The sequence below is a fragment of the Aquarana catesbeiana genome, linkage group LG10 (assembly GCF_042186555.1).
Source record: "Aquarana catesbeiana isolate 2022-GZ linkage group LG10, ASM4218655v1, whole genome shotgun sequence".
Classification (NCBI taxonomy): Eukaryota; Metazoa; Chordata; class Amphibia; order Anura; family Ranidae; genus Aquarana; species Aquarana catesbeiana.
In genome coordinates, this window is record NC_133333.1 from 8,074,408 (window position 1) to 8,099,969 (window position 25,562).

Sequence of the window (25,562 nt, forward strand, 5' to 3'; positions counted from 1 at the left end):
AAATGATTTGTGCAACTTGTAACGCTACTAACAGGTCACAATTAATTGAGACACCGTATCTCTGCAGATTTCTTCCAGAGGGCCCCGCCCTTCCTGATCCAGCTGCAGAATATTTTGCAAAAATACCCGGACGGAGGACAGATTCTTAAAGTAAGTGAACTGATTTCATTTTGAATTTAGATAATTCCTTTTTTTTAAAGAAAATAATAAATGAACATCATTTTTTTTTTTTTTTTTTTTGCAGGTAAAAAAAATTTGCATTTTTATTTATTTTTTTTAATTTATTTTTTATTTTTTGGAGCCTGTAAAATATTGCACCAGCAATTAGCAGATCTCTGGTGCCATGCAGGTCTCCTGCACGCTGTCATAGTATCTGTGTGCCTGTACAGTCCATATGGGGAAGCAGATACACTGACAGTAAGAATCAATGAACTACCATGGCGCAACCCGATGTAACTACAAGCTCCGCAAAGGATATTGGGGCTTGTAGTTCACTCATACACAGAGCTCTTTGTATGGGGTGAGGGTTTAGTGTTGGGGTACAGGTGTGGTGAGGATTAGGTTTTTGGGTCCAGGTAGATGAAAGGTAAGTGTTGGGGGTATAGGTGAGGCAAGCGTTAAAAATTGGTAATGTTAGGAGTACAGAAGAGGTGAGTGGCAAGTGTTAAAGTGCATGTGAGGTTTAAGTGTTGGGTAGAGCTGCACGATTAATCGTTAAGAACCGAGATTGCGATTCTTTCCCCCTCGTGATCTTAACCACTTCAGCCCCGGAAGAATTGGCTGCCCAATGACCAGGCCATTTTTTTTTTTTTTTTTGCGATTCAGCACTGCGTCACTTTAACTGACAATTGCGTGGTCGTGCGACGTGGCACCCAAACAAAATTGACGTCCTTTTTTTTTTTTCCCCCCACAAATAGAGCTTTCTTTCCATTTACATGTCCGTCTACAGTACAGGTCCATGTACATGTTCCAGGTCCATGTACATGTTCCAGGTCCTTCTACATGTCTGTTGAAAATACAGGATCCATCTACAGGTCCATCGTCCATCTACATGTTCCAGGTCCTTCTACATGTCTGTCGACAGTACAGGATCCATCTACAGGTCCATCCACATGTTCCAGGTCCATCCACATGTTCCAGGTCCATCCACATGTTCCAGGTCCATCCACATGTTCCAGGTCCATCCACATGTTCCAGGTCCATCCACATGTTCCAGGTCCATCCACATGTTCCAGGTCCATCTACATGTTCCAGGTCCATCCACATGTCTGTCGACAGTACAGGATCCATCTACAGGTCCATCGTCCATCTACATGTTCCAGGTCCATCTACATGTTCCAGGTCCATCTACATGTTCCAGGTCCATCTACATGTTCCAGGTCCATCTACATGTTCCAGGTCCATCTACATGTTCCAGGTCCATCTACATGTTCCAGGTCCATCTACATGTCTGTCGACAGTACAGGATCCATCTACAGGTCCATCGTCCATCTACATGTTCCAGGTCCATCTACATGTTCCAGGTCCATCTACATGTTCCAGGTCCATCTACATGTTCCAGGTCCATCTACATGTTCCAGGTCCATCTACATGTTCCAGGTCCATCTACATGTCTGTCAACAGTACAGGATCCATCTACAGGTCCATCGTCCATCTACATGTTCCAGGTCCATCTACATGTTCCAGGTCCATCTACATGTTCCAGGTCCATCTACATGTTCCAGGTCCATCTACATGTTCCAGGTCCATCTACATGTTCCAGGTCCATCTACATGTTCCAGGTCCATCTACATGTTCCAGGTCCATCTACATGTTCCAGGTCCATCTACATGTTCCAGGTCCATCTACATGTTCCAGGTCCATCTACATGTCTGTCGACAGTACAGGATCCATCTCCAGGTCCATCTACATGTTCCAGGTCCATCTACATGTTCCAGGTCCATCTACATGTTCCAGGTCCATCTACATGTTCCAGGTCCATCTACATGTTCCAGGTCCATCTACATGTTCCAGGTCCATCCACATGTCTGTCGACAGTACAGGATCCATCTACAGGTCCATCGTCCATCTACATGTTCCAGGTCCATCTACAGGTCCGTCGACAGTACAGGATCCATCTACAGGTCCATCTACAGTACAGGTCCATCTACATGTTCCAGGTCCATCTACATGTTCCAGGTCCATCTACATGTTCCAGGTCCATCTACATGTTCCAGGTCCATCTACATGTTCCAGGTCCATCTACATGTTCCAGGTCCATCTACATGTTCCAGGTCCATCTACATGTTCCAGGTCCATCTACATGTTCCAGGTCCATCTACATGTTCCAGGTCCATCTACATGTTCCAGGTCCATCTACATGTTCCAGGTCCATCTACATGTTCCAGGTCCATCTACATGTTCCAGGTCCATCTACATGTTCCAGGTCCATCTACATGTTCCAGGTCCATCTACATGTTCCAGGTCCATCTACATGTTCCAGGTCCATCTACATGTCTGTCGACAGTACAGGATCCATCTACAGGTCCATCGTCCATCTACATGTTCCAGGTCCATCTACATGTTCCAGGTCCATCTACATGTTCCAGGTCCATCTACATGTTCCAGGTCCATCTACATGTTCCAGGTCCATCTACATGTTCCAGGTCCATCTACATGTTCCAGGTCCATCTACATGTTCCAGGTCCATCTACATGTTCCAGGTCCATCTACATGTTCCAGGTCCATCTACATGTTCCAGGTCCATCTACATGTTCCAGGTCCATCTACATGTCTGTCGACAGTACAGGATCCATCTCCAGGTCCATCTACATGTTCCAGGTCCATCTACATGTTCCAGGTCCATCTACATGTTCCAGGTCCATCTACATGTTCCAGGTCCATCTACATGTTCCAGGTCCATCTACATGTTCCAGGTCCATCTACATGTTCCAGGTCCATCTACATGTTCCAGGTCCATCTACATGTTCCAGGTCCATCTACATGTTCCAGGTCCATCTACATGTTCCAGGTCCATCTACATGTTCCAGGTCCATCTACATGTTCCAGGTCCATCTACATGTTCCAGGTCCATCTACATGTTCCAGGTCCATCTACATGTTCCAGGTCCATCTACATGTCTGTCGACAGTACAGGATCCATCTACATGTTCCAGGTCCATCTACATGTTCCAGGTCCTTCTACATGTCTGTCGACAGTACAGGATCCATCTACAGGTCCATCGTCCATCTACATGTTCCAGGTCCATCTACAGGTCCGTCGACAGTACAGGATCCATCTACAGGTCCATCGTCCATCTACATGTTCCAGGTCCATCTACAGGTCCGTCGACAGTACAGGATCCATCTACAGGTCCATCTACAGTACAGGTCCATCTACATGCCCAGGTCCATCTAAGATGCCTTGTCACCCTACCACCGGAAGTGGGAAAATAATAGATCCACTGGCAGGATCAACGGGCAATACAGGGAGTACTCGACATGTCAGTCGACAGTACAGGTCCATCTACATGTTCCAGGTCCTTCTACATGTCCGTCGACAGTACAGGTCCATCCACAGTACAGGTCCGTCTACATGCCCAGGTCCATCTAAGATGCCTTGTCACCCCACCACCGGAAGTGGGAAAATCATGGATCCACTGGCAGGATCAGCGGGCAATACAGGGAGTACTCAGAAAAACAAAACCTGCCTTGTTATGTATAAATAACTTCTATTTTATACACTTTCAGGAACTGATTCAGAACGCCGATGACGCTAAAGCGACTGAAGTCCTTTTTGTTTACGATGAAAGACAATACGGCACGCAAACTTTACATTCCAAAGACCTCCATGTCATCCAAGGTAAAACATTATTTTACCTTTAATTTAAAACTAACTGTAAAAAGTTTTTTTTTTTCTTTTTAGATAGCGTAAGGGAGGGTTATAACCCTTTGTGAGGTTAGTTTTGTCATGTGTCCCCATTGGGGAGATTTCCCTTCACTTCCTGTCCTATACAGTAGCCAAACAGGAAGTGGGAGGAAATCCCTTCAAAGGAATCCCAGAACTAGTGTCCCTATTGGAAGATTTCCCTTCTATTATTTTTCTGATAATAACCCAAAATGTGGGATTTTCTTAGTGACAACCGTAAACAGGACAAATACCCTAAATGGGGCACAAACGGCAATAAAAACCCGACAGGGGGTCTAGTCCCTCTTTAAAAAAAAAAAAAATAGTGATATTTTAACTTGTTTAAAGCTTAACTCCAACTCCAATTTTTTTTTTCTGGTCTTGGATGGAGTGTAGGGTTGAGCGGGTTGAAGGGGATGATCACGGGTTTGATCTGAATTCGGGTTCAGACTGGAGCATGAAGGAAGCCGTCGCTGCCGCCAAATCGGCAACCAATGAGCTGAAGCTAGAGAATTCCCCGCCTGTAGCAGCACGTAACTTTGGGGCGGGGATGCTTGTGACATCATTGACCTAATATGGTCACGTGGCCATATTTTGGACAATGCCATTGATGGGTGACTTCACGATCCTTCTGGTGAGATCCTGAGAGATGATACTCCTGGAGTGTCTTGGGATTTGAGAAGACTCCTGATGCCACCTTTCCCTAGACGTGCCCCCCCTCCCCCCCAAAAACAAATAAAAAATAAATTAGCCGCACTTTAATTTTAAAAATTAAGCTCCTTAAGTAACTATGATATTCCTTTTCTGTTTTCTGCAAAAACCTGTTTGATCCTGCTGCTCTCTATCTCCCCCTTCTGTTCATGTCCCCAATTCAGTTAGGGATTTTGCAGCTGTGGTGGCAACTCTGCTCATGCTCAGTATTCAGTGAGTTTCTATGCTGAGCATTTCCTCCCTATCACATCTGAGCAGCCCATGTGACTACAGAGTCACACACATGGGTGTATACACAATGACTGACCACTCCCTTCCTCCCTCCTCTATGCCCACTGACCAGCTAAAAAACACACGATAAGCAGCAGAGGACTAGAAGCTCCTCCTGCTTATGTTTCCCTGCAGACAGGCTGGGAGAGAGCTGGGTCATGTGACAGCCGGGTATCTATTAGGAAAAAGCTACTTTTTAAATTGAAAAAAAAAAAAAAAAAAAAATTATTAATTACGTCATCCACATACAGAAATAGAAGTTAGAATCTAAATTTTTAAACAGTGTGTGTTTTAGTATCATTTTAATAAAAAAAAAAAAAAAACCTTCTCCACGCTTTAAAAAAAAAAACGACATAGAAAAAAAAAAAAACTAACCTTACATCCAGCTCTTCCCATAGAATCTACAGAAGAGTGATGTTCAGATCCTTCTTGTGAGATCCTGGGAGTGATGAGGATCCTAAATCTCAAGATAAGGCAATCCTGGAGCATCTTCATAAGATTTAGGAGATTCGGCATTCCCGGGATCTCACCAGAGGATACTGACGTTATTCTCCCTCCTAGATGCCATGAGCAGAAACTGGGTGGAAAGTTTACATGTTTAACTTTTTCTCCAGTTTTTTATTTTTTAAAATTTAAATTGCAACATTTTGGCATGAGGAGCAAGAGATAGAAGGGGGGGGGGATTTATTAGAACTGGAGGACTCCGAATCTGGTGCAGCTGTGCATAGTAGATAATCGGCCTTTAACTTCAGCTTGTTCAATTAAGCTGCACCGGATTTTGCACTCTCCAGTTTTAGTAAATCCCCCCCCCCCCCCAAAATGTCAGATGTTCAGATAATTCCTCTATTGCCTTTTTGCATTCTTTTACATGTATTGTTTTCCTCCCTCAGGCCCGGCTCTTCTGGCCTACAACAACGAGATCTTTACTGATCAAGACTGGGAGGGGATCCAGAAACCCGGAAATAGCATCAAGCGCAAAGACCCCGACACCGTTGGAAGATTTGGACTTGGGTTCAACTCAGTCTACCACATTACAGGTCAGCCTGAGGTTAATTTTGGCCTCAGAGTCCTTATTTTATGTGTGATCATAAATATTTCATAGATTAGATTGTCCTCCAAAGTACACATGTAGGCATGTTGGTATGAATTCATGGACCCCTTTGCACATTTCTTCGTAAACCAAATATTAAGGTCGAGTTCACACTCCCTCACATTACCTACCTTTCTTCCAAGTCTACCGCATGGTCACATTATGCCAGAGGATCTTTCTTTTTTTCTTTTCCTTCTTTTGCTTCCTTCTTTTCCTTTCTTTTCCTTCTTTCTTTTCATTCTTTTCCTTTTCCTTCTTTCTTTTCCTTCTTTTCCTTCTTTTCTTTTCCTTCTTTTCTTTCCTTCTTTTCCTTCTTTCTTTTCCTTTTCCTTCTCTCTTTTCCTTTTCCTTCTCTCTTTTCCTTTTCCTTCTCTCTTTTCCTTTTCCTTCTCTCTTTTCCTTTTCCTTCTCTCTTTTCCCTTTCCTTTCTCTCTTTTCCCTTTCCTTTCTCTCTTTTCCCTTTCCTTCTCTCTTTTCCCTTTCCTTCTCTCTTTTCCTTCTTTCTTTTCCTTCTTTTCCTTCTTTCTTTTCCTTCTTTCTTTTCCTTTTCCTTCTCTCTTTTCCTTTTCCTTCTCTCTTTTCCCTTTCCTTTCTCTCTTTTCCCTTTCCTTTCTCTCTTTTCCCTTTCCTTTCTCTCTTTTCCCTTTCCTTTCTCTCTTTTCCCTTTCCTTTCTCTCTTTTCCCTTTCCTTTCTCTCTTTTCCCTTTCCTTTCTCTCTTTTCCCTTTCCTTCTCTCTTTTCCCTTTCCTTCTCTCTTTTCCTTCTCTCTTTTCCTTCTTTCTTTTCCTTCTTTTCTTTCCTTCTTTTCCTTCTTTCTTTTCCTTTTCCTTCTCTCTTTTCCCTTTCCTTTCTCTCTTTTCCCTTTCCTTTCTCTCTTTTCCCTTTCCTTTCTCTCTTTTCCCTTTCCTTTCTCTCTTTTCCCTTTCCTTTCTCTCTTTTCCCTTTCCTTTCTCTCTTTTCCCTTTCCTTTCTCTCTTTTCCCTCTTTTCCCTTTCCTTTCTCTCTTTTCCCTCTTTTCCCTTTCCTTTCTCTCTTTTCCTTCTTTCTTTTCCTTCTTTCTTTTCCTTTTCCTTTCTTTCTTTTCCTTTTTCCTTTCTCTCTTTTCCCTTTCCTTTCTCTCTTTTCCCTTTCCTTTCTCTCTTTTCCCTTTCCTTCTCTCTTTTCCTTTTCCTCTTTTCCTTTTCCTTCTCTCTTTTCCCTTTCCTTCTCTCTTTTCCCTTTCCTTCTCTCTTTTCCCTTTCCTTCTCTCTTTTCCCTTTCCTTCTCTCTTTTCCTTTTTCCTTCTCTCTTTTCCCTTTCCTTCTCTCTTTTCCCTTTCCTTTCTCTCTTTTCCCTTTCCTTTCTCTCTTTTCCCTTTCCTTTCTCTCTTTTCCCTTTCCTTTCTCTCTTTTCCCTTTCCTTTCTCTCTTTTCCCTTTCCTTTCTCTCTTTTCCCTTTCCTTTCTCTCTTTTCCTTTTCCTTCTTTCTTTTCCTTCTTTCTTTTCCTTCTTTCTTTTCCCTTTCCTTCTCTCTTTTCCTTTTCCTTCTCTCTTTTCCCTTTCCTTTCTCTCTTTTCCCTTTCCTTTCTCTCTTTTCCCTTTCCTTTCTCTCTTTTCCCTTTCCTTTCTCTCTTTTCCCTTTCCTTTCTCTCTTTTCCCTCTTTTCCCTTTCCTTTCTCTCTTTTCCTTCTTTCTTTTCCTTCTTTCTTTTCCTTTCTCTCTTTTCCCTTTCCTTTCTCTCTTTTCCCTTTCCTTCTCTCTTTTCCCTTTCCTTCTCTCTTTTCCCTTTCCTTCTCTCTTTTCCCTTTCCTTCTCTCTTTTCCCTTTCCTTCTCTCTTTTCCCTTTCCTTCTCTCTTTTCCCTTTCCTTCTCTCTTTTCCTTTTCCTTCTCTCTTTTCCCTTTCCTTTCTCTCTTTTCCCTTTCCTTTCTCTCTTTTCCCTTTCCTTTCTCTCTTTTCCCTTTCCTTTCTCTCTTTTCCCTTTCCTTTCTCTCTTTTCCCTTTCCTTTCTCTCTTTTCCCTTTCCTTTCTCTCTTTTCCCTTTCCTTTCTCTCTTTTCCCTTTCCTTTCTCTCTTTTCCCTTTCCTTTCTCTCTTTTCCCTTTCCTTTCTCTCTTTTCCCTTTCCTTTCTCTCTTTTCCCTTTCCTTTCTCTCTTTTCCCTTTCCTTTCTCTCTTTTCCTTCTTTCTTTTCCTTCTTTCTTTTCCCTTTCCTTTCTCTCTTTTCCCTTTCCTTCTCTCTTTTCCCTTTCCTTCTCTCTTTTCCCTTTCCTTCTCTCTTTTCCCTTTCCTTCTCTCTTTTCCCTTTCCTTCTCTCTTTTCCCTTTCCTTCTCTCTTTTCCTTTTCCTTCTCTCTTTTCCTTTTCCTTCTCTCTTTTCCCTTTCCTTTCTCTCTTTTCCCTTTCCTTTCTCTCTTTTCCCTTTCCTTTCTCTCTTTTCCCTTTCCTTTCTCTCTTTTCCCTTTCCTTTCTCTCTTTTCCCTTTCCTTTCTCTCTTTTCCCTTTCCTTTCTCTCTTTTCCCTTTCCTTTCTCTCTTTTCCCTTTCCTTCTCTCTTTTCCTTCTTTCTTTTCCTTCTTTCTTTTCCCTTTCCTTTCTCTCTTTTCCCTTTCCTTCTCTCTTTTCCCTTTCCTTTCTCTCTTTTCCCTTTCCTTTCTCTCTTTTCCCTTTCCTTTCTCTCTTTTCCCTTTCCTTTCTCTCTTTTCCCTTTCCTTTCTCTCTTTTCCCTTTCCTTTCTCTCTTTTTCCTTTTCCTCTTTTCCTTTTCCTCTTTTCCCTTTCCTCTTTTCCCTTTCCTCTTTTCCCTTTCCTTCTCTCTTTTCCCTTTCCTTCTCTCTTTTCCCTTTCCTTCTCTCTTTTCCCTTTCCTTCTCTCTTTTCCTTTTTCCTTCTCTCTTTTCCTTTTTCCTTCTCTCTTTTCCTTTTTCCTTCTCTCTTTTCCTTTTTCCTTCTCTCTTTTCCTTTTTCCTTCTCTCTTTTCCTTCTCTCTTTTCCTTCTCTCTTTTCCTTCTCTCTTTTCCTTCTCTCTTTTCCTTCTCTCTTTTCCTTCTCTCTTTTCCTTCTCTCTTTTCCTTCTCTCTTTTCCTTCTCTCTTTTCCTTCTCTCTTTTCCTTCCCTCTCTTCTCTGGACTGGAAGGTCCTCACTGATGCAGAGGGTGGTGAATGCAGGTCGCAGCAGTGGCGCCCCCTCATGGGGGAAGCTCATGATGCGCTACATTCATAATGTTTTTTTTCTTTTATATGTATCTTCAAAGGCTGAGTGACTTATTAACATGGAAGGACTTCTACTTTCAAAGTAGAGATGCCAGAAATTTTCCGAAACCTGTAAAACCCTGTAGTTTGGAGGTTGATTTCAACAGAAAAGCCACATCTCCATCACATTGTTTGTTTTATTTTTTTTTATTATTATTTTACAGCAAACAGAAGCATATAGTTCTCCGCCAACCGTTTCTCCTACTCCTTTGGCGCAATTTACCCCAAATTGGGTGACCTTGGAGACCTTTACGACTAAGCCCTATTTCGGGTGAAACACATCCAAGGAATGGGAGCAAGGTCTGTGATGGAGAGAGATGTGCCTCAGTTTGCTGTATATTCCTAAAAGCAGCAATAAAGTTTTGTGAAGTTGAAGAGGAACTAAAGTGTCTGAAATGTGGCTATTTTTCATTTGATTTATTGTGCTGGGGAAATACAGATCCCATTGAGCTAGCACCCAGAGACAGTGAGTAGGTCCTAAAACTGCATGGAGTGGTTTCCCTGGTGTAGAACAGAAATTGATGGAAAGTCTAGTGCTACATGTCCTAATGGCTATTGAAAAACTGGTGAACCTGAGAATAATGAAGGTTATGGCTGCTTGCATTAAGTGGTTAATTGCTTTGTGGTTGTATGTCTTCTTTGCAAAGCTGCTTATGTGTTGTTTTCTTTAATGCACAGATTACCCAGCAATCTTTAGCAGCAAAAATATTGGGTTTCTGGATCCACAAGAACAGATTTTTCACAGAGGAGGACGCCTATGGAACTTAGAAAAAGAAAGACAAGACTTAGAGGAATTTTCTGACCAGTTCCAACCTTTCCAAAAAGCCCTGGAGGCTCTTAACTTAGGGCGTTGGGAGGAGATTCTCAACTCTGGCCACTTCAATGGAACTCTCTTTCGCTTTCCTCTGCGTCTCGATCCTTCTGAAATTTCCGACAATATCTACGACTCAAAGAGGGTTCAGGAGCTCTTTGATTCTTTCGTCAGGGACGCTAGCATCAGCCTCCTCTTCCTTCGCCACATTACTAGAGTAGCTCTCAAGAATATTGACCACAGTGGAACGTTGACCACTCTCCTTACTGTTGAAGTGTCTACCAAAGAGACATTTGTAAACAAGTCAGCAGATCTTGACATTAAGACACACATTATGGTTACTACTCTGAAGCGGTTTGAAAGAGAAAAAGAAGTCAGTAAGTGGTTTGTGATCTCCAGTACCATTCAAGGAAATCTCTTTCCAGACTTGACTGAACTGAGTAACAAACTCTGCAACAAACCAGGGCTTGACTTGGCTTATCCCTTATCTGAGGCCTGCATGGATTTGTATGGTGGCCGCTTAAGTTGCATATTGCCACTTCCAGACAAGGAGGAAAACAGAACAGGTCTACCGTTGATTATCAACGGTTGTTTCGACCTTACTGATGACAGGAGAAGCCTAAAGTGGCCAGAAATAGACCAGCAACATGACGAGGCTGCTAAGTGGAACCATATTTTGGTGGAACAGGTTCTGCCTCTACTCTATAAATATGCGGTCTGTAATACAGTGTCTTTGGTCAAGTCGTCCAAAATATCAGCTGATGTCATTTACAAAATCTGGCCAGACCCAGAAAGGACTCAACACAAAAAGATATGGCATAAACTTACCAGACAAATGGCTGAAACACTGATGAAAGTAAGAGTATTCCAGATAGCTGACCAATCCCGTTGGGTATCTGCTTCTGAAGCTATTTTTCTACTGGAAATAAAATTTGAGTCCAAACTCTCTGCATGCTTAGAGGAAGTTCTTCTGTTGTTGGGGGCTCCACTTGTTAAAGTCCCCAGGCATGTCCATTCAACTTTGCAGTTAGCTACAGAACTGGGCAGTGTTTCTCCTTCTCTGGTGAGACAGTTCTTACACAAAGATGGCTGGCACGGGGTCTCGCTTGAAAAAAAAATGATGCTCCTGAAGTATGCCATCAGCGATGGACGGTACAACGAGTTACTCAATCTTCAGCTGTTGCCATTGGCAGATGGAAAATTCACAAGTTTCCAGAGCACAGAACGCAATGGCATGGTCTACATTGATAGCAAAGACTTTCCAAGGTGAGCCAGCCATAGAGTGCTAACATGCCTTGCTGTGGGGAAATATTAACCACTTAAGGACTGAGCCTCTTTCTGAGATTTGGTGTTTAAAAGTTAAAAACAATTTTTTTTGCTAGAAAATTACTTAGAACCCCCAAACAAAATAAATATATATATATATATATATATATATATATATATATATATATATATATATATATATATATATATATATATATATATATATATATATATATATATATATATATATATATATATATTGTGTGTATGTATGTATGTTTTTTTTTTTTTTTTTTTTCTAACACTTTAGAGAATAAAATGGCGGTCGTTGCAATACTTTTTGTCACACCGTATTTGCGCAGCGGTCTTAAACACTTTTTTTAAATTAAAAAATAAGACCACAGTAAAGTTAGCTCAATTTTTTTTTTTTTTATATTGTGAAAGATAATGTTACACCGAGTAAATTGATACCCGACATGTAACGCTTCAAAGTTGCGCCCGCTCGTGGAATGGCGACCAACTTTTACCCTTAAAAAATCTCCATAGGCGACGTTTAAAAAATTCTACAGGTTGCATGTTTTGAGTTACAGAGGAGGTCTAGTGCTAGAATTATCGCTCTCGCTCTAACGATCGCGGCGATACCTCACGTGTGGTTTGAACACCGTTTTTTATATGCGGGCGCTGCTCACGTGTGCGTTCGCTTCTGCGCGCGAGCTCGTCGGGACGGGGGCGCTTTAATTTTAAAATCTTTATTTTGACACACTCAATCAATTTTAGGTCGCTTTTATTCCTATTACAAGGAATGTAAACATCCCTTGTAATAGAAAAAAGCATGACAGGACCTCTTAAATATGAGATCTGGGGGGGTCAAAAAGACTTCAGATCTCATATTTAGACTAAAATGCAATATAAAAAAAAAAAACATTTTATTTTTATTTTATTTTTTTTGAATGACAAATCGTCATTCTAAAAGGGACTTTATGTCATTCTATAAAAAATTAAAAAAAATTGTCCTGACTTTATTATTATTATTATTATTTATTTATTTATTTTTTTTAAGAGCTATGGGCAGGAGTGACGTTTTGACGTCGCTTCGACCCTGCAGTGATATGGAGACGGGTGGGGGCCATCTCCCCCTCACTCGATTCCATACCCAGGCAAGGGACAGACGCGATCGCCTCTGCCGGCGGCTCCGGTAAGTGGCCGAGGGCACCGGAGAGCGGCGGGAGGGGGCCCTCTCCCGCCTCCGATAAAAGTGGCCTTGCGGCATACCCGCCGCAGAGACCACTTTTATCCTTGTAGCGGACCGCCCGCTGAAGAAGAGGGTACCGGGGTTATGGTAGCTAGCTGCTGCCATAACAACGATATGCCTCTTCAAACAGCCGACGTATTCCCGCGGCGGGCGGTCCGTAGGTGGTTTGATGATACTAACTTATAATATTTATATCTGAAACAAAGTGATGGAAATACCTGACAGGGTGTCCAAAGTCCGTCACACACGCCTATGCCGATCGGGTACTATTCCTCCCGCTGACACCAGTCATGGGGGCAAAATTCTTCCACTGACACCAAGAATGGGGCAGAGTTCCTTCCATTGACGACAAAGATGGGGGCAGAATTCCTTTCGCATTTTTTTTTTTTTTTTTTTTTAACTATTTTGGGCCAGTTTTCCGTTTTGATAATAAAATTAAAATTCCATTTCCCACCAAATGGAATCCATAATTAAAAGAAAAACGAAGTAGCTGTGATATTATGTACACTTTTTTAATAACACATGTCAAAGTTGCAAAGTTACAGAGATTTACAAAAAAACCTTTTGCTTGACGCCATCTCTTCCAGAATTTTATTGCCTGGACTGGCAGATCGATTTATTCCTGGAGATTTACTGGAAGATCTACGCACATTCTTCTCAAACATTGGAAAAGCAGGTAAGTGCATTTATCCTGCTTTAGATACCGTAATATAAAAGGGTATATTTATATATAAAAAAAATAACTTGAATGTGCCTTTCAAAAACATTTACTGGTGGTGAAACAATCGCTGTCATTGTAGATCCCTCCCAGCAACAAATTACCCCTTAGCAACATAAGACACCCTCTAGCAACAATAACCCCCCCCCCCCATGCAAAAACAGATCCCCACCAGTTACCATAGACCCCCCAACAGCCATAATCGTAGACCCACCAGCACCTCTTGCCATTAAATACATTCAGTACTAGAGGTGCCGCAACTGCCTCCCTCCTGAAAAAAAATCCCTGGTGACAACACCGCTCCTCCATAGTTATACGATGAGTGAGTATTGTCACCCTGGACAGGAAATTACTGGCAGGATCACCGGGTGAAAATAAAAGGGGGGAGGGTGTCAAACCAGAATTGAGATCCCAATCTGAGGGGGCTCTGTGATCAATCAAAAAACATATTTCCTCCTGTAATGTAAACCACCCAGTGTGAACAAACGTGAAAAAATGAGATCAGATGACCTTAAATGTCCATCCACATTATTCCTTTGCTTCTTCTTGCACCAAATGACCCAGCAAACCCCTCCTCATTGGCTGAGAACAGCAGCGCGGCGCCTTTTGGCTCCTGCTGCTGTCAATCAAAGTCAGTCAGCCAATGAGAGAAAGGAGGCGGGGTGCGGCTGCGCGTCTGAATGGACACACGGAGCTGTGGCTTGGCTCTGGTGCCCCCCATAGCAAGCTGCTTGCTGTGGCAGAACTCAACGGGAGGGAGGGGCCAGGGGCACGGAAGAGGGACCTGAGAAGAGGAGGATCTGGGCTGCTCTGTGCCCAACCATTACACAGAGCAGGTAATTATAACATGTTTGTTATTTTGAAACAAAAAAAAATTGAGACTTTAGTGATCCTTTAAATTTTGGTATGGTGTTCCCCTTAAAATCCATACCAGACCCAATTTTTTTTTTTTTTGCATTGATACATGTACCCCAGGGCAGTACCCAGGCCTCCATACCCTTTTATGGCCAATAACTTCCACATAAGCCTTCAAAATGGGCACTTTTTTTTTTTTTTTTTTTTTTGTTCAGGTCCCATAAACTTTTTAATAGGGTACGCCGTTCTGGTCTGAACTTTTGCGATGTTCGAGAGTTCTGGCGGATTAGGAGAGTTTTAGCCTAAGCAGAGTAAAGTAGCGGGGTTTTTTTGTTTCAATCCTCTGTATTTCTCCAAGAATAAGTACTTAACTTACCTTTTTTGCTTATTTTTTTTCTTCTTTAGAAACTTTCAAGAATCTTGTGTGCTTAAATGAAGATGTGGTTCTTGGGAGACTACATGAAGCTCTTCCTCAGAGTTGGAGAAACCATCTTGACATTGTCAACTGGAACCCCCAAGACCAGGACGGCCCACCGGTACAATGGATCAATACTCTCTGGACCTTCCTCCAAAGATATTCCAGTCTGCATCACTTTGAAAACCAACCGATTGTGCCACTAAATAAAGTCACAGAAAAGCCATCAAATATTCAACTTGCGCGGCTGAAAAAGAAAACAACGTTGCTTCTGAAAAATAAAGACGGGCACCTCTTGGATGACTGTACTTCCAAGTTACTGGAGAAAGCTGGTTGCACCATCATGCAGGAAGAGAATTCTTGGCTGTGGCACAAAAACCTGGACGTGTACATCTTAGCACCAACGCCAAATAACATCCTGAAAACTTTGTCACATTTAAATCTGGATCAGGTTACAAGGGTACTTACAGATGCCCCTAAAGAACATATAAAGCTGTTTTGTGAAGTCCTTTCTCAGGCCTACTCGTTCACGTTTCCAGAGCTGGAAATTTTGTACAAGCTGCCAATCTTCTGTAGCGCCCCTTGTATTACGGCCCCTTCCTCAAAACTGGTGGCTGCTGTCTACTTGGCAGCCGTAGACAAGGATACCGTCCCCGCTGTCTCGGACAGCCTGATGTTTCCAGATGTGTTAATAAACTGCAGAGATGCTTCAGACCAGAGGCTTCTCCAATTAATGCAAATCAGATTGCTCAATGCAAAGGATGTGGCTTTACTGATGGCAAAAGCCATCCAAAATGGTAGCTACTCTGCTTACCCAGCTGAAATTGAGAAGATAATGTTGTGGATCTTGAGAAATGGACATGTGCTTTTTGACCAGAATGACCAGCTGAGGAACCTATGCAGAAGCCTTAGCTTCATTCTATGCAACGGTAGCCTCAAACAACCGTCTTCTCTCTTTGATCCAAATGTGGATATACTGAAAGCACTGTTTGACGCACATCATTTTCCCCCTTCAATCTTTTGGGAAGATTCGGTTTTAACATCACTGAAGCAATTGGGGATTAAAGACTCAATCCACAAAATTACACCTGATGAAGTTTTACAGGTTGCTGAAACTTTAAGTCGCATGCAGAATGAAAAAGGCCAAAGCTGCTTAAGAAAGGCCAAAGCTCTCATAGTGGTTTGCAATGAAACAGCGGTTTTGTCTCAGATTACTCCAGGCAACCTAAAGAAGCTCTGCAACCTTTCCTGGGTCCCAGCTAAAACTCACGACTCACAGATGGTTTTTGGTGAACCAGAAAACCTCAGAGACGTTGCCTACCGTGACATAGTGGAATTTTCTATGCCTCTAACTGATGACTTTAAAAAAGAGGCAAGTGACCACCTTGGCTTACGCAAACCACCACCTTCTGCAAAAGTGATTGAAAGTCTTAAAGTCCTAGGTCAAAAATATTCTCAGATGGATCAGTACTCTCTTGAAAGGAAACTTCATAATATTTACAAGTACATACAAGATAACCTTTGCCAGCTGCACGATGATCTTCTTTCGGAAGTCATGATTTGGAATGGAGATAGTTTTTCCTACCCAGATGAAATTGTTTTGTCCTATCCTGAAGGTTTGGATTTAAGCTCCTTTACCAAAAAAGTTCCACCCGCTTACTTGACTTACCAAAACCTTTTCTCAAAATGTGGGGTAAAGAAAACGTTATCAAACCAAGATGTCGTCAATGTACTGCATACGGTAAAAGACCGCTTAGGTGATGCTTGTTCCAATGTCCGCACTTACAAAGACTTGAAACTTGCACTCTCAGTCTTGGACTGGATGAAAACAAATTCCATACAGGGAACAGATGACCTTCCTATACCAGTCCAGTCTGAAAACAATGGATTTAGCCTGGAACCACTCTCTAAAACTCTCTTCTGTGACATTGATACACAGAATTTGTCTGATAACTTTACAGATATAGACTGTTTTATTGTACATGATGAGGTTTCTATTGCAACAGCAAAGTTTCTGAAGATCCAACTTCTGAGCACCAAGGTCTTAAAGCCAGAGTTTTTCGAAGCCTGGGGCCCCAATGAACCAGTGACTCTTCGCATTAAAAACATCCTTCGAGAATACAGTGAACACTCTGAAGTTTTTAAAGAACTTTTACAGAATGCAGATGATGCAGATGCAACAGTTTGCAAATTCTTGGTGGATCGGAGACAAAATTTGGACTCCCGAAAAACCCTAATAGATCCAGGCATGGCTAGCTGTCACGGGCCGGCCTTGTGGTCTTATAACGACAGCAAATTCACAGATAAGGATTTTATCAACATTACCTGTATTGGAGCAGTCACTAAAGAAACTCTGATGCAAAAAATTGGAAAATTCGGCTTGGGTTTTAATACCGTGTACCATATTACCGATGTGCCAGCGATTATGAGCAGATCCACCTTAATCATATTTGACCCAAATGTGAATCACTTGCAGAAACACATTCCGAGCAATAACCCGGGGATGAAGCTGAATCTTCAAAAGAATGCAAAACCCCTTTATACTTTTCCTGACCAGTTCCAGCCGTTCATTGGCGTATTCGGTTGCAACTTTTCACAACCTTTTAACTTTGATGGGACTCTTATTCGCTTACCGTTTCGGAGCGAAGAAGAAGCAAACAAATCGAAAATCTGTCACCAAGCATTTAGAGAGGAAGAGATCAGCATGCTCCTAAGCGATTTTGAGAGTTTTGCAGATATTCTCTTGATTTTCATAAAGAATGTCAAAGAAGTGGAATTAAATTGCCTAAACAAGGGATCTAACCCTGAAGATCAATTGACCAAAGTGCATCTTCGGAAAGATATCCTTGAAAGACTGACTGTGCCTCAGACTGTTCTTTTACAAAAGGAGCAAATAGATGTCTCCAAAAAACTGACTGTACCAACGGAAGTCTTGGTGGACATCACCACATCAAAAATCATAAAAATTAGCATGCGGCAAGAAGTGACAGATGACGAAAAATACTATCTTATACAATCTAGCCTTGGAGTCATGGAATCATTACAGATGTTCATGCAAGATGACAATATCTTTTCTTATCCAGTTTCTGGACTTGCCATTCCACTAAAGAAAGATCACAGCACTGGAAAATGGGCCCCAGATTTAGAAGACTTCCAGGGAATGGTGTTCTGTTTCCTTCCACTCCCAGTGTCCTCTGGACTTCCTTTTCATATAAATGCAGCTTTTGCCGTCATGTCCAATCGGAAAAACCTGTGGGACACAACTGTAAAGGGTGACTGGAATAAGAAGTTACTCTGTGATGCTTTACTAGTCGCTGCCATCACTGCCCTGTTGCAGTTGCAGATACTACAACAGAACGGTGACTTGAAGGACTACTACTACTACACCTTCTGGCCAGACATCAGCAAAGTCAACACATTCTTCACAGGAGCTGTGAAAAGCTTCTACCAGGCAATAACCTTTGGATTTGGGAATTCACTCCCCACCCTCGTTAGCAATGGTCAGGAGTGGTGCACCATAAAACAAGCCTGCTTTCTCGAACTAGAAGATTTTGAAAACCTGCCCATTCAAAGCATTGCCAAAAAGGTGTTCTCCTCTGCTCTTAAAAGGCCAAATTTGTCTGTAAGCCTCCCCCAATGGGTGAGGGAAAGTCTCAGTGCCTGTGGTTGCCTTAAGCAACTGCATAATAATTTTTACAGAACTGAAAGGTTCTACAGAGAGATCTTTCTTGAAAATCTGGATGCCATAAATGCAAAAGACAGAGATATGCTAGTACTTTATGCCATTGATCTACAAAATAGAAGTCTGGACAGCATACTGTCATCAGAACCTTGCATTCCATCATCTGTTGGGAAATTGCAGTTAATTGGAAAACTGGTGCATCCAATGGGAAAAGTCTCTATACTGTATGATCCCGAAGAAGGACGTTTTCCTGAAGGAGATGAGTTTCTCAAACCAGAAAGACTGGCACGTTTACAGATTTTAGGGATGCTGAAGGACAGATTACCCATGGAAGAGCTCATGGCAAGAGCCAGCAGAATATCAGATGTCTGGAGGATTGACAGAACAAAAGCTCTAAAACAAATCTGTTGCATTTTGGAATTGTTAAATTACCTACTTCAGCAAGAACCCAATGCTGTCCATTGCGGAGAATTCAGAGACATTGTGTTTCTTCCTGCAATACCACCTCAAAATGAAGCTGTCTCAGGAAATCTGACTTTGATGAAATCAAGAGGACTTTATCATTACAAGCACAGAGCACTTGTCTGCCTGGTGGAACCAGTGCTAGGCAAAGAACATTTGGGAAAAGTCAAGTTGTCCGAACTGTTGCTGACCTTCTTAGGGCTTGATCAGTCTCCTTCTTTCTCAACTGTGCTATCTCAACTGGAAGAAGCTTGCAAAGCACCAACCTTGCTAAATTCGGAAGAAATGTCTCAGGTGGCCAATACCTGTTACAATTTTTTAAACAAACTGGTTCATAAACAGCCGAATTATGCTCCCCAAGTAAAGGAGAAAGCCTCTACTATGCCTTTTGTCTACGCTGATGATGAGTTTGTCTCAGTGAAATTGGTTGCAAAGAAGGTCCCTTTTAATGCACTCCCTTTTTTGCATAAATTGCCAAAAGATTATGAAACCTTCAATAATCTCTGGACTTGTGTTGGACTGCAAGAAGAATTTTCCACTGAAGATTACCTTTCCGTTTTGAAACAGATGGCTGAAGAGAAAGGAGAAAGACCTCTTTCAGCAAATGAATTCCAACTGGCATTGAACTTAATTAATCACAGCTTGGTGACTCTAAATTCACATAATCTGATAAATAGGCAGTTTGTTTTTTTACCAGACAAGCAAGGCGTATTGTGTCACATGGATACAATCTTTTACTATGATACTCCCTGGCTTTCCTGTGACGAAAACCTACATTTCTGCCATGAGCTTGTTCCTCGAGCTGTGGTATCAATGTTGGGGGTCAAAACAAAAATTCATTATACCCTTCAAAAATTGAAACTCGGTGGTCTGACTAAGTGGGTCTCACAATTCGGTGCTAAGGAACAACTAATTACCCGCATCAAGAACATTATAAAGGAGTACTCGTCCAAGAAAGATATTTTGAAGGAACTCCTTCAGAATGCAGATGACTCCGAAGCTTCTGAAATTCATTTTGTGTTGGACTGCAGAACTCACCAGACAAAAAGCACTTTTGGAGATCAGTGGAATCCATTACAAGGTCCGGCTCTTTGTGTTTACAACAACAAAATATTTAAGTCTAAAGATATTGATGGCATTCAGCAGCTGGGAATAGGTGGCAAAGAAGACCGATTAGACAAAACTGGAAAGTTTGGACTCGGCTTTAATTCTGTATACCACATAACCGATTGTCCATCTTTTGTCACAGGTGATGCCACCTTGTGCATCTTTGACCCCAATCTTATGTTTTTGGAAAGTGCGGATGAAACCAGCCCAGGCGGCATGTTCTCTGTGAATAACGAATTCAAGATCACGTTTACGGACGTGTATGATACATTCTTGCCTTCGATTTTCAAACTGGATGAGGGCACTCTTTTTCGTCTACCGCTAAGGATGGCCAACACAGTGTCGGAGTCCAAAATCAGTGACCAAACTTCAACAATGGATGACATTAGAAGTATGTGCGAGGAGTTAAAGAATGATGCCGACAACATGATTTTGTTCTTGAATAACATCAGGAGAATACGCTTTTCTGAAATTGCAACCAATGGATGTTTTAATGAGATCCTTTCAATCGAATCTAAAATAGATGATTGTGATAAAAAAGAGTTTTCTTCTTTCCAACAAAAGTTTTCCAATCTGGCTGGGAATTCTGCACATTTGTCTGACACCTCACCATTCCTAGTGATATATAGACTTCAAATAGCTCGAAATGACTCTAGCAGGGCAACCAACTGGCTGATAGCCAAGCAGGTGGGTACTGAAGGCCTGGACACCTTGAAAAAAGTTTCTGGTCGTTTACATCAAACCATAATTCCCCATGGTGCCGTCGCAGGCCACCTTCCAATCTCAGGTCACCTTTCGGACCGCCTTCTAATGAACTGGAAGGGTAGAGCTTTCTGTACCTTGCCTTTCCCTCTAGAAACTGGTCTCCCTGTACATGTGAATGCAAATTTTATTGTGGATTCAGCAAGGAGAGGCATCTGCATAGAGGATGGTGATAGCCCAAAGACTGAATGGAATGAGTTTTTGTTATCGGACATTATAGCTCCACTCTACTGTTGCCTTCTTAAACGCTTGTGTGAAATATTTACTACGCTTAAAGGGGAACCACTCATTTTTCCAAGTGTTGACTCTTGCAGTTGGTTTTTGAATTCATACTTTGTTCATTTTCCATCTGTGAAAAGTTCTGTGCCACCTCAATGGCAAACGTTGGTTAAAGAAGTCTACTTGACAATTTTTAAAAGTAAAGCACAAGTGATTCCAACTTACAAGGTGCATGAAGTAAAAGAAAAAATTGGAAAAATGACAACTGTTCATGTTAAGTGGTCAAGTATTGGAAAACCCAGCATTTTAGAGGAGCCCTTCTTTCTTCCCCAAGAACAATCTAAAATTATTGGAGATCTACTCCAAAATATTAACATGCATATAGCATTTGGAGGGTTCATGGACTTTCTATGCAAAGAACTTAAATCAGCTGGTGTGCCTGTTATGGAATTGAGTCCTCAGACCTTGTGTGAGTTCCTAAGACATTGTCAGCTACTTCCTGATGGACAAGTACTTCCTGCACCTGTCCCCATGTCTCTTTTTAGAAATGTAGAAAGTTGCAAAAAGATATTAGAGTACTGCATGAAAGATTGTTCACAGAACCCAGTTGACCTGCAAGGGGTTCCTTTACTAGTGACCGTGGATGGAATGCTCTGCAGCTTTGACAGAAATGATCCAAAAATGTTTTCCGGATTCTCAGAGCTTTTCCCAGAAGAAAGCAATCACTTTTCCACATTCCAGGATTCCTTTTTGATGGATCGTGGCTTTTTAATACCCCTAACTCTCGAAAATTCTGTAGGTTTTGTTAAGAGACACTTGGGGCCATTGCATGACTTGTCTTCTTCAAAAAGCAAGTGTGGCCTTACCCTTTCCAAGGAGAAAAAAAGCTGGCTGAAAAAACTATGGGAATTCTTTAAAAGTGAAATTTTTAAGCATGAAAAGGATTGGAGGAAAGCACATTTTGAGACTATTGTTTTCAATTATGAACATTGGGCAATTTTGCCGGTGTGTTATGAGCAGGAACGAAAAATCCTTTCTTTTGCTCACATCAAAGATACGATCTTTCCACTTCGCAGTGACATTGCCAAATACATGCTGAAATTGGAATTCCCTGAATTGAATTTGAGTTTACTTCCTCATGACATTGTTGATTTCTTAAAACCCTATCTGATTGACCCAGAAAATGTTGGAAATGTTCTTGAGCATCTGAGCTCCAGAAAAGACCTTAAGTGGGAGTTATTGGAAAGATTGGATCTGGACATTCTTCTGGCCTGGATCTTATCACAGCTCCAAAAACAAATTAACCAGAAAAACATAAAAGATCTCCATTGTTTACCTTTGTTTGAAACCTATGATGGCAAAAGACGAAGACTAAATGGATGCCGAAAGATCTATGTACTTCACACTGCACTCCAGTTAGAATCTCTTGAACTTTCAGAAATTGACTCACAGACAGCATTTCTTAAAAATACTAATTTTAACCAACAAGCTTCCAGAATACTGAACATTCCAATAATCGATGAACTTCAATTAATTACTGAATTCCTGCTCCTTCATCTGGAGTTCCTCAGTGAAAATCAGTTATTTGGAGTTCTAGAGTTGGTTATGAAACTGCAAAGCTCTCAAGCTTTCCAAAGTGAAAAAGATTTAATTTTCTCTTCTCTTAGAAGTGTCAAACTGATCAGAAGCAAACAAGGAGTACTAGAGCCGGTCTCCTACTTCTATGACCATACCATAAAAATCTTCTCTACATTTGGTTTACAGGACTATTTTATCCCAAGTGATGTGTGGAAGATGTTTGAAAGGTTTGAACCACCATTCAAAAAGTTTCTGCGTGAAATTGGAATCAAACACTATCTTACAGAAGATGATGTCATCAGATTTGCGACTCAAGTAGAACAAGAAGCCAAAATGATGGTCCCCTCAAAATCCCTGACTGCAAAAGCTGAAGAGTTATTTGCTTACTTGTTATCTATGGATGTGGATAAATTGAGTGCCAATTTTCCTTCAGAGGTGGGAAAAATTAAATTCATCATCCCTTTCGATGTCCAAGAAGAGTTAAAAGATTTATACCCTTCATTTGCTGGGGAAGTCCTGACAGTGGCTCTCAAAAGATCACTACTAGTGAGGAAAGACAGCAAACAACAGTTGGTTTGGACTTCCATGACATTAATAGAAAAGCACATAGAGGGCAAGAAAAAGCTGCTATTCATGAAAAGATGTGGGGCATATCTTGAGCCAGCTGTTCAGAAGGTACTTGAGAACGTAAAAAACGTTTGTAGCGCTCAGTGCAACAACAAACATTTCCAAACAAGGGCCCAAGTCTTAAAGATTGCTTACAATTTCCTTCAGAACCACACTGATAATGTTGATCCTCATTCTCTGGAAAATTTTCCCTTCATTTTAGTAGAGAACGATGCCGCCCTTGCCAAGCCAAAACAAATTGTATTCAGTCTACAAAACCACAATGACTTTTGTCCATATCTTTACAAGCTGCCTCCATTGTTGGCATGCTTTAGCAATCTCTTCCAGAAGGTAGGGGTTGAGGGAGAGGCATCTATATTTCACTTTGCCCGGGTTCTTTTGGCTATTCATGAGGAAACTCTAGCTAAAACATCTTTGCATGCTAATCTCACAAAAACTGTCTCTGAGACAACTAAACAATTTTTTACGTTACTGGAAAAGGATGCGCCAAAAGATCTTCAGAACCTCAAGCTACTTTACCTTCCAGCTATCGATGGCAAACTCTACGAGTCATCTAGGTTAATCCTAAATGACTGCCGATCTGATGAGACCATGTTAGAACTGAGCAGTATATTTAAGTTTCTTCACTCTGATATGGATCGTTACAGAACGAGACATCTCCTCAACCTTCTACCTGTAGATATTCGGCCAAGATTTCTTTCTAACATCACAGAAGAGTCTATCAATAATTTTGAGGCCTGTTCTCTTGGAGAAGGCTGCATAATTAAAAGAAAATTCACAGAACTCCTCCTTTCACCAATATTTTCCAATGGCCTGGTTTGCCTTCTGTGCAAGCAGAGCAATGGTAAAATTGCCCAGAAAGAAGCCGAACAAACCTGCAGCAATATCTTTGGAAGAATACAAATAGTATGCTGCTGTAAATTACAGACCAGTCTCATGTACGAGAAGACCACTTTAGAGGGTACAACTTCGGAAAGAACAGTTTTTGTAAGATACGTTGACATGTGCTGCCAGATTTATCTTGAACACAGTAAACTCGCCAAAAGAAGAAAGGCCTTTCAAGTCATGCATTCCCTTTCAAGAGAAATTAATAATCTGATTAGAAATAAATTAGACTATAGCTCATTAAATGTTGTTGCGGAAATGCTTGCCTGCGATGATCCAGAGGAAATGATTGAGGTGCTGAAAGAACACGAGGTGTGGAGCAATAGGCTGGAAAACAAAAATGCCTTCACTTTACCAAAACCTGGAGAGAAGATTCCAGATGAATGGTATGATTGCTTGGACATGAGCGTTCTGAATACCTTCAGGATAGGTGACTATGTGGGCTACATGATTCCGGGAGAAGATGAGGAATACCTGTATGCTGTAGTTGTTGGGGAACTGGAAGCAAAAACATTTGGCAACTGTGAACTTCCCATGTATTGCATAGACATCGGTCAAGAAGAAACAATTGAAGTCAGCGTCCTTGACTTATATCAGTTCAAAAGACCCCCGAGCCATAATTCAAAAGCTCTTGTCCCCCTTGGCACCCCACCGCCTCACCAACAACAGATCGATGACCAATGGTTTGAAAGCTCTGTGGAAAAAATTAAAGCAGACATTGACCTGCAGTTAAGCCAAATATGGCAGCTGCCTCAAGCTGAGAAGTTCAAGGCTATAAGACGTCTTTACCTAAAATACCACCCAGACAAAAACGATGGCCACAAAGGCATCTCAACGGAAATTTTTAAATACATTCAGCAAAGGGTCAAAGAATTGGAATCCGGTGGTAAGAAAGGTAACCACACAACACCCAATCACCATTCCAGCTCTTTTGGAGGCTTCTCCACATTTTGGGGCAAGTGGGATAGTGAGGCTTCTCACCACAGGCAAAATCACGAACACTTCTCAAGAACCACCAGATGCAACTATGACTTTTGGCGCTATCACAGCAGCACTCCACAACCAAAACCTCAGGAGGCTGAAAGATGGCTGAGGCAAGCGGAATGCGACTTGAAGGCCTCAGAAAACGACGTCAATCGGTACACAGAATGGGTGTTCTACAAAGTACACCAGGCTGTGGAAAAGGCGCTATTCGCCGCACAGTATATTAAGAAAGGTAAAATTGACCGGGACACTGACATTGCCCAATTGGCGCGTGCTGTAGCCACGTACAGTAGCGAACTTGGCTCAATTGGAGATCAGGTGTCACAAATGAAAGCTCTTGGCGTGGACAACAAAGGAACTCAGTACCCCGACTACCACTCACCCCCTCAAATTCCGAATGATGGCTTTGCATCCGACAAGGAAGAGGAAGTTATTACTTTGGCTGAGGACGTCTTACGGAGAATAGCAAGTTATGTACGCCTCTGAGAACGCTTCTAATGGATGTCCTTCAGCACAGAAGCCACTGTTACAATCTTTTCTGAAATGTGTATGTAGAGGAACTTTTTATTTTATTTTATTTATTTATTTATTTTGAGTCAATTTTTTTTACTTTCAATTTATATATGGTGAACCACTTTGGGTGTATATTATTTTTCAATATGCAAATTTGCAATAAACCTTTTTTTCTTTCTTTCTGCCTATATTCTGTGTTTGTATACATTTTTTTTTTTTTTAAATTGGGAACGTTGTATGCTTCTGT

General features: G+C 41.5%; 1 protein-coding gene across 1 annotated transcript in view; it reads left to right on the forward strand.

Moving 5' to 3' along the window:
• LOC141111473 (sacsin-like) overlaps positions 1-25,347 on the forward strand; it is a 27,392-nt gene extending 2,045 nt beyond the window's left edge. Inside the window, exons 2-7 of the mRNA XM_073603766.1 lie at positions 68-150; positions 3,729-3,840; positions 5,757-5,903; positions 9,858-11,256; positions 13,096-13,184; positions 14,487-25,347. Coding sequence (XP_073459867.1) covers positions 68-150; positions 3,729-3,840; positions 5,757-5,903; positions 9,858-11,256; positions 13,096-13,184; positions 14,487-25,288 — 12,632 coding nt within the window. The 3' untranslated portion in view covers positions 25,289-25,347. The remainder of the gene's footprint in view (positions 1-67; positions 151-3,728; positions 3,841-5,756; positions 5,904-9,857; positions 11,257-13,095; positions 13,185-14,486) is intronic.
• Positions 25,348-25,562: the final 215 nt, after the last annotated feature.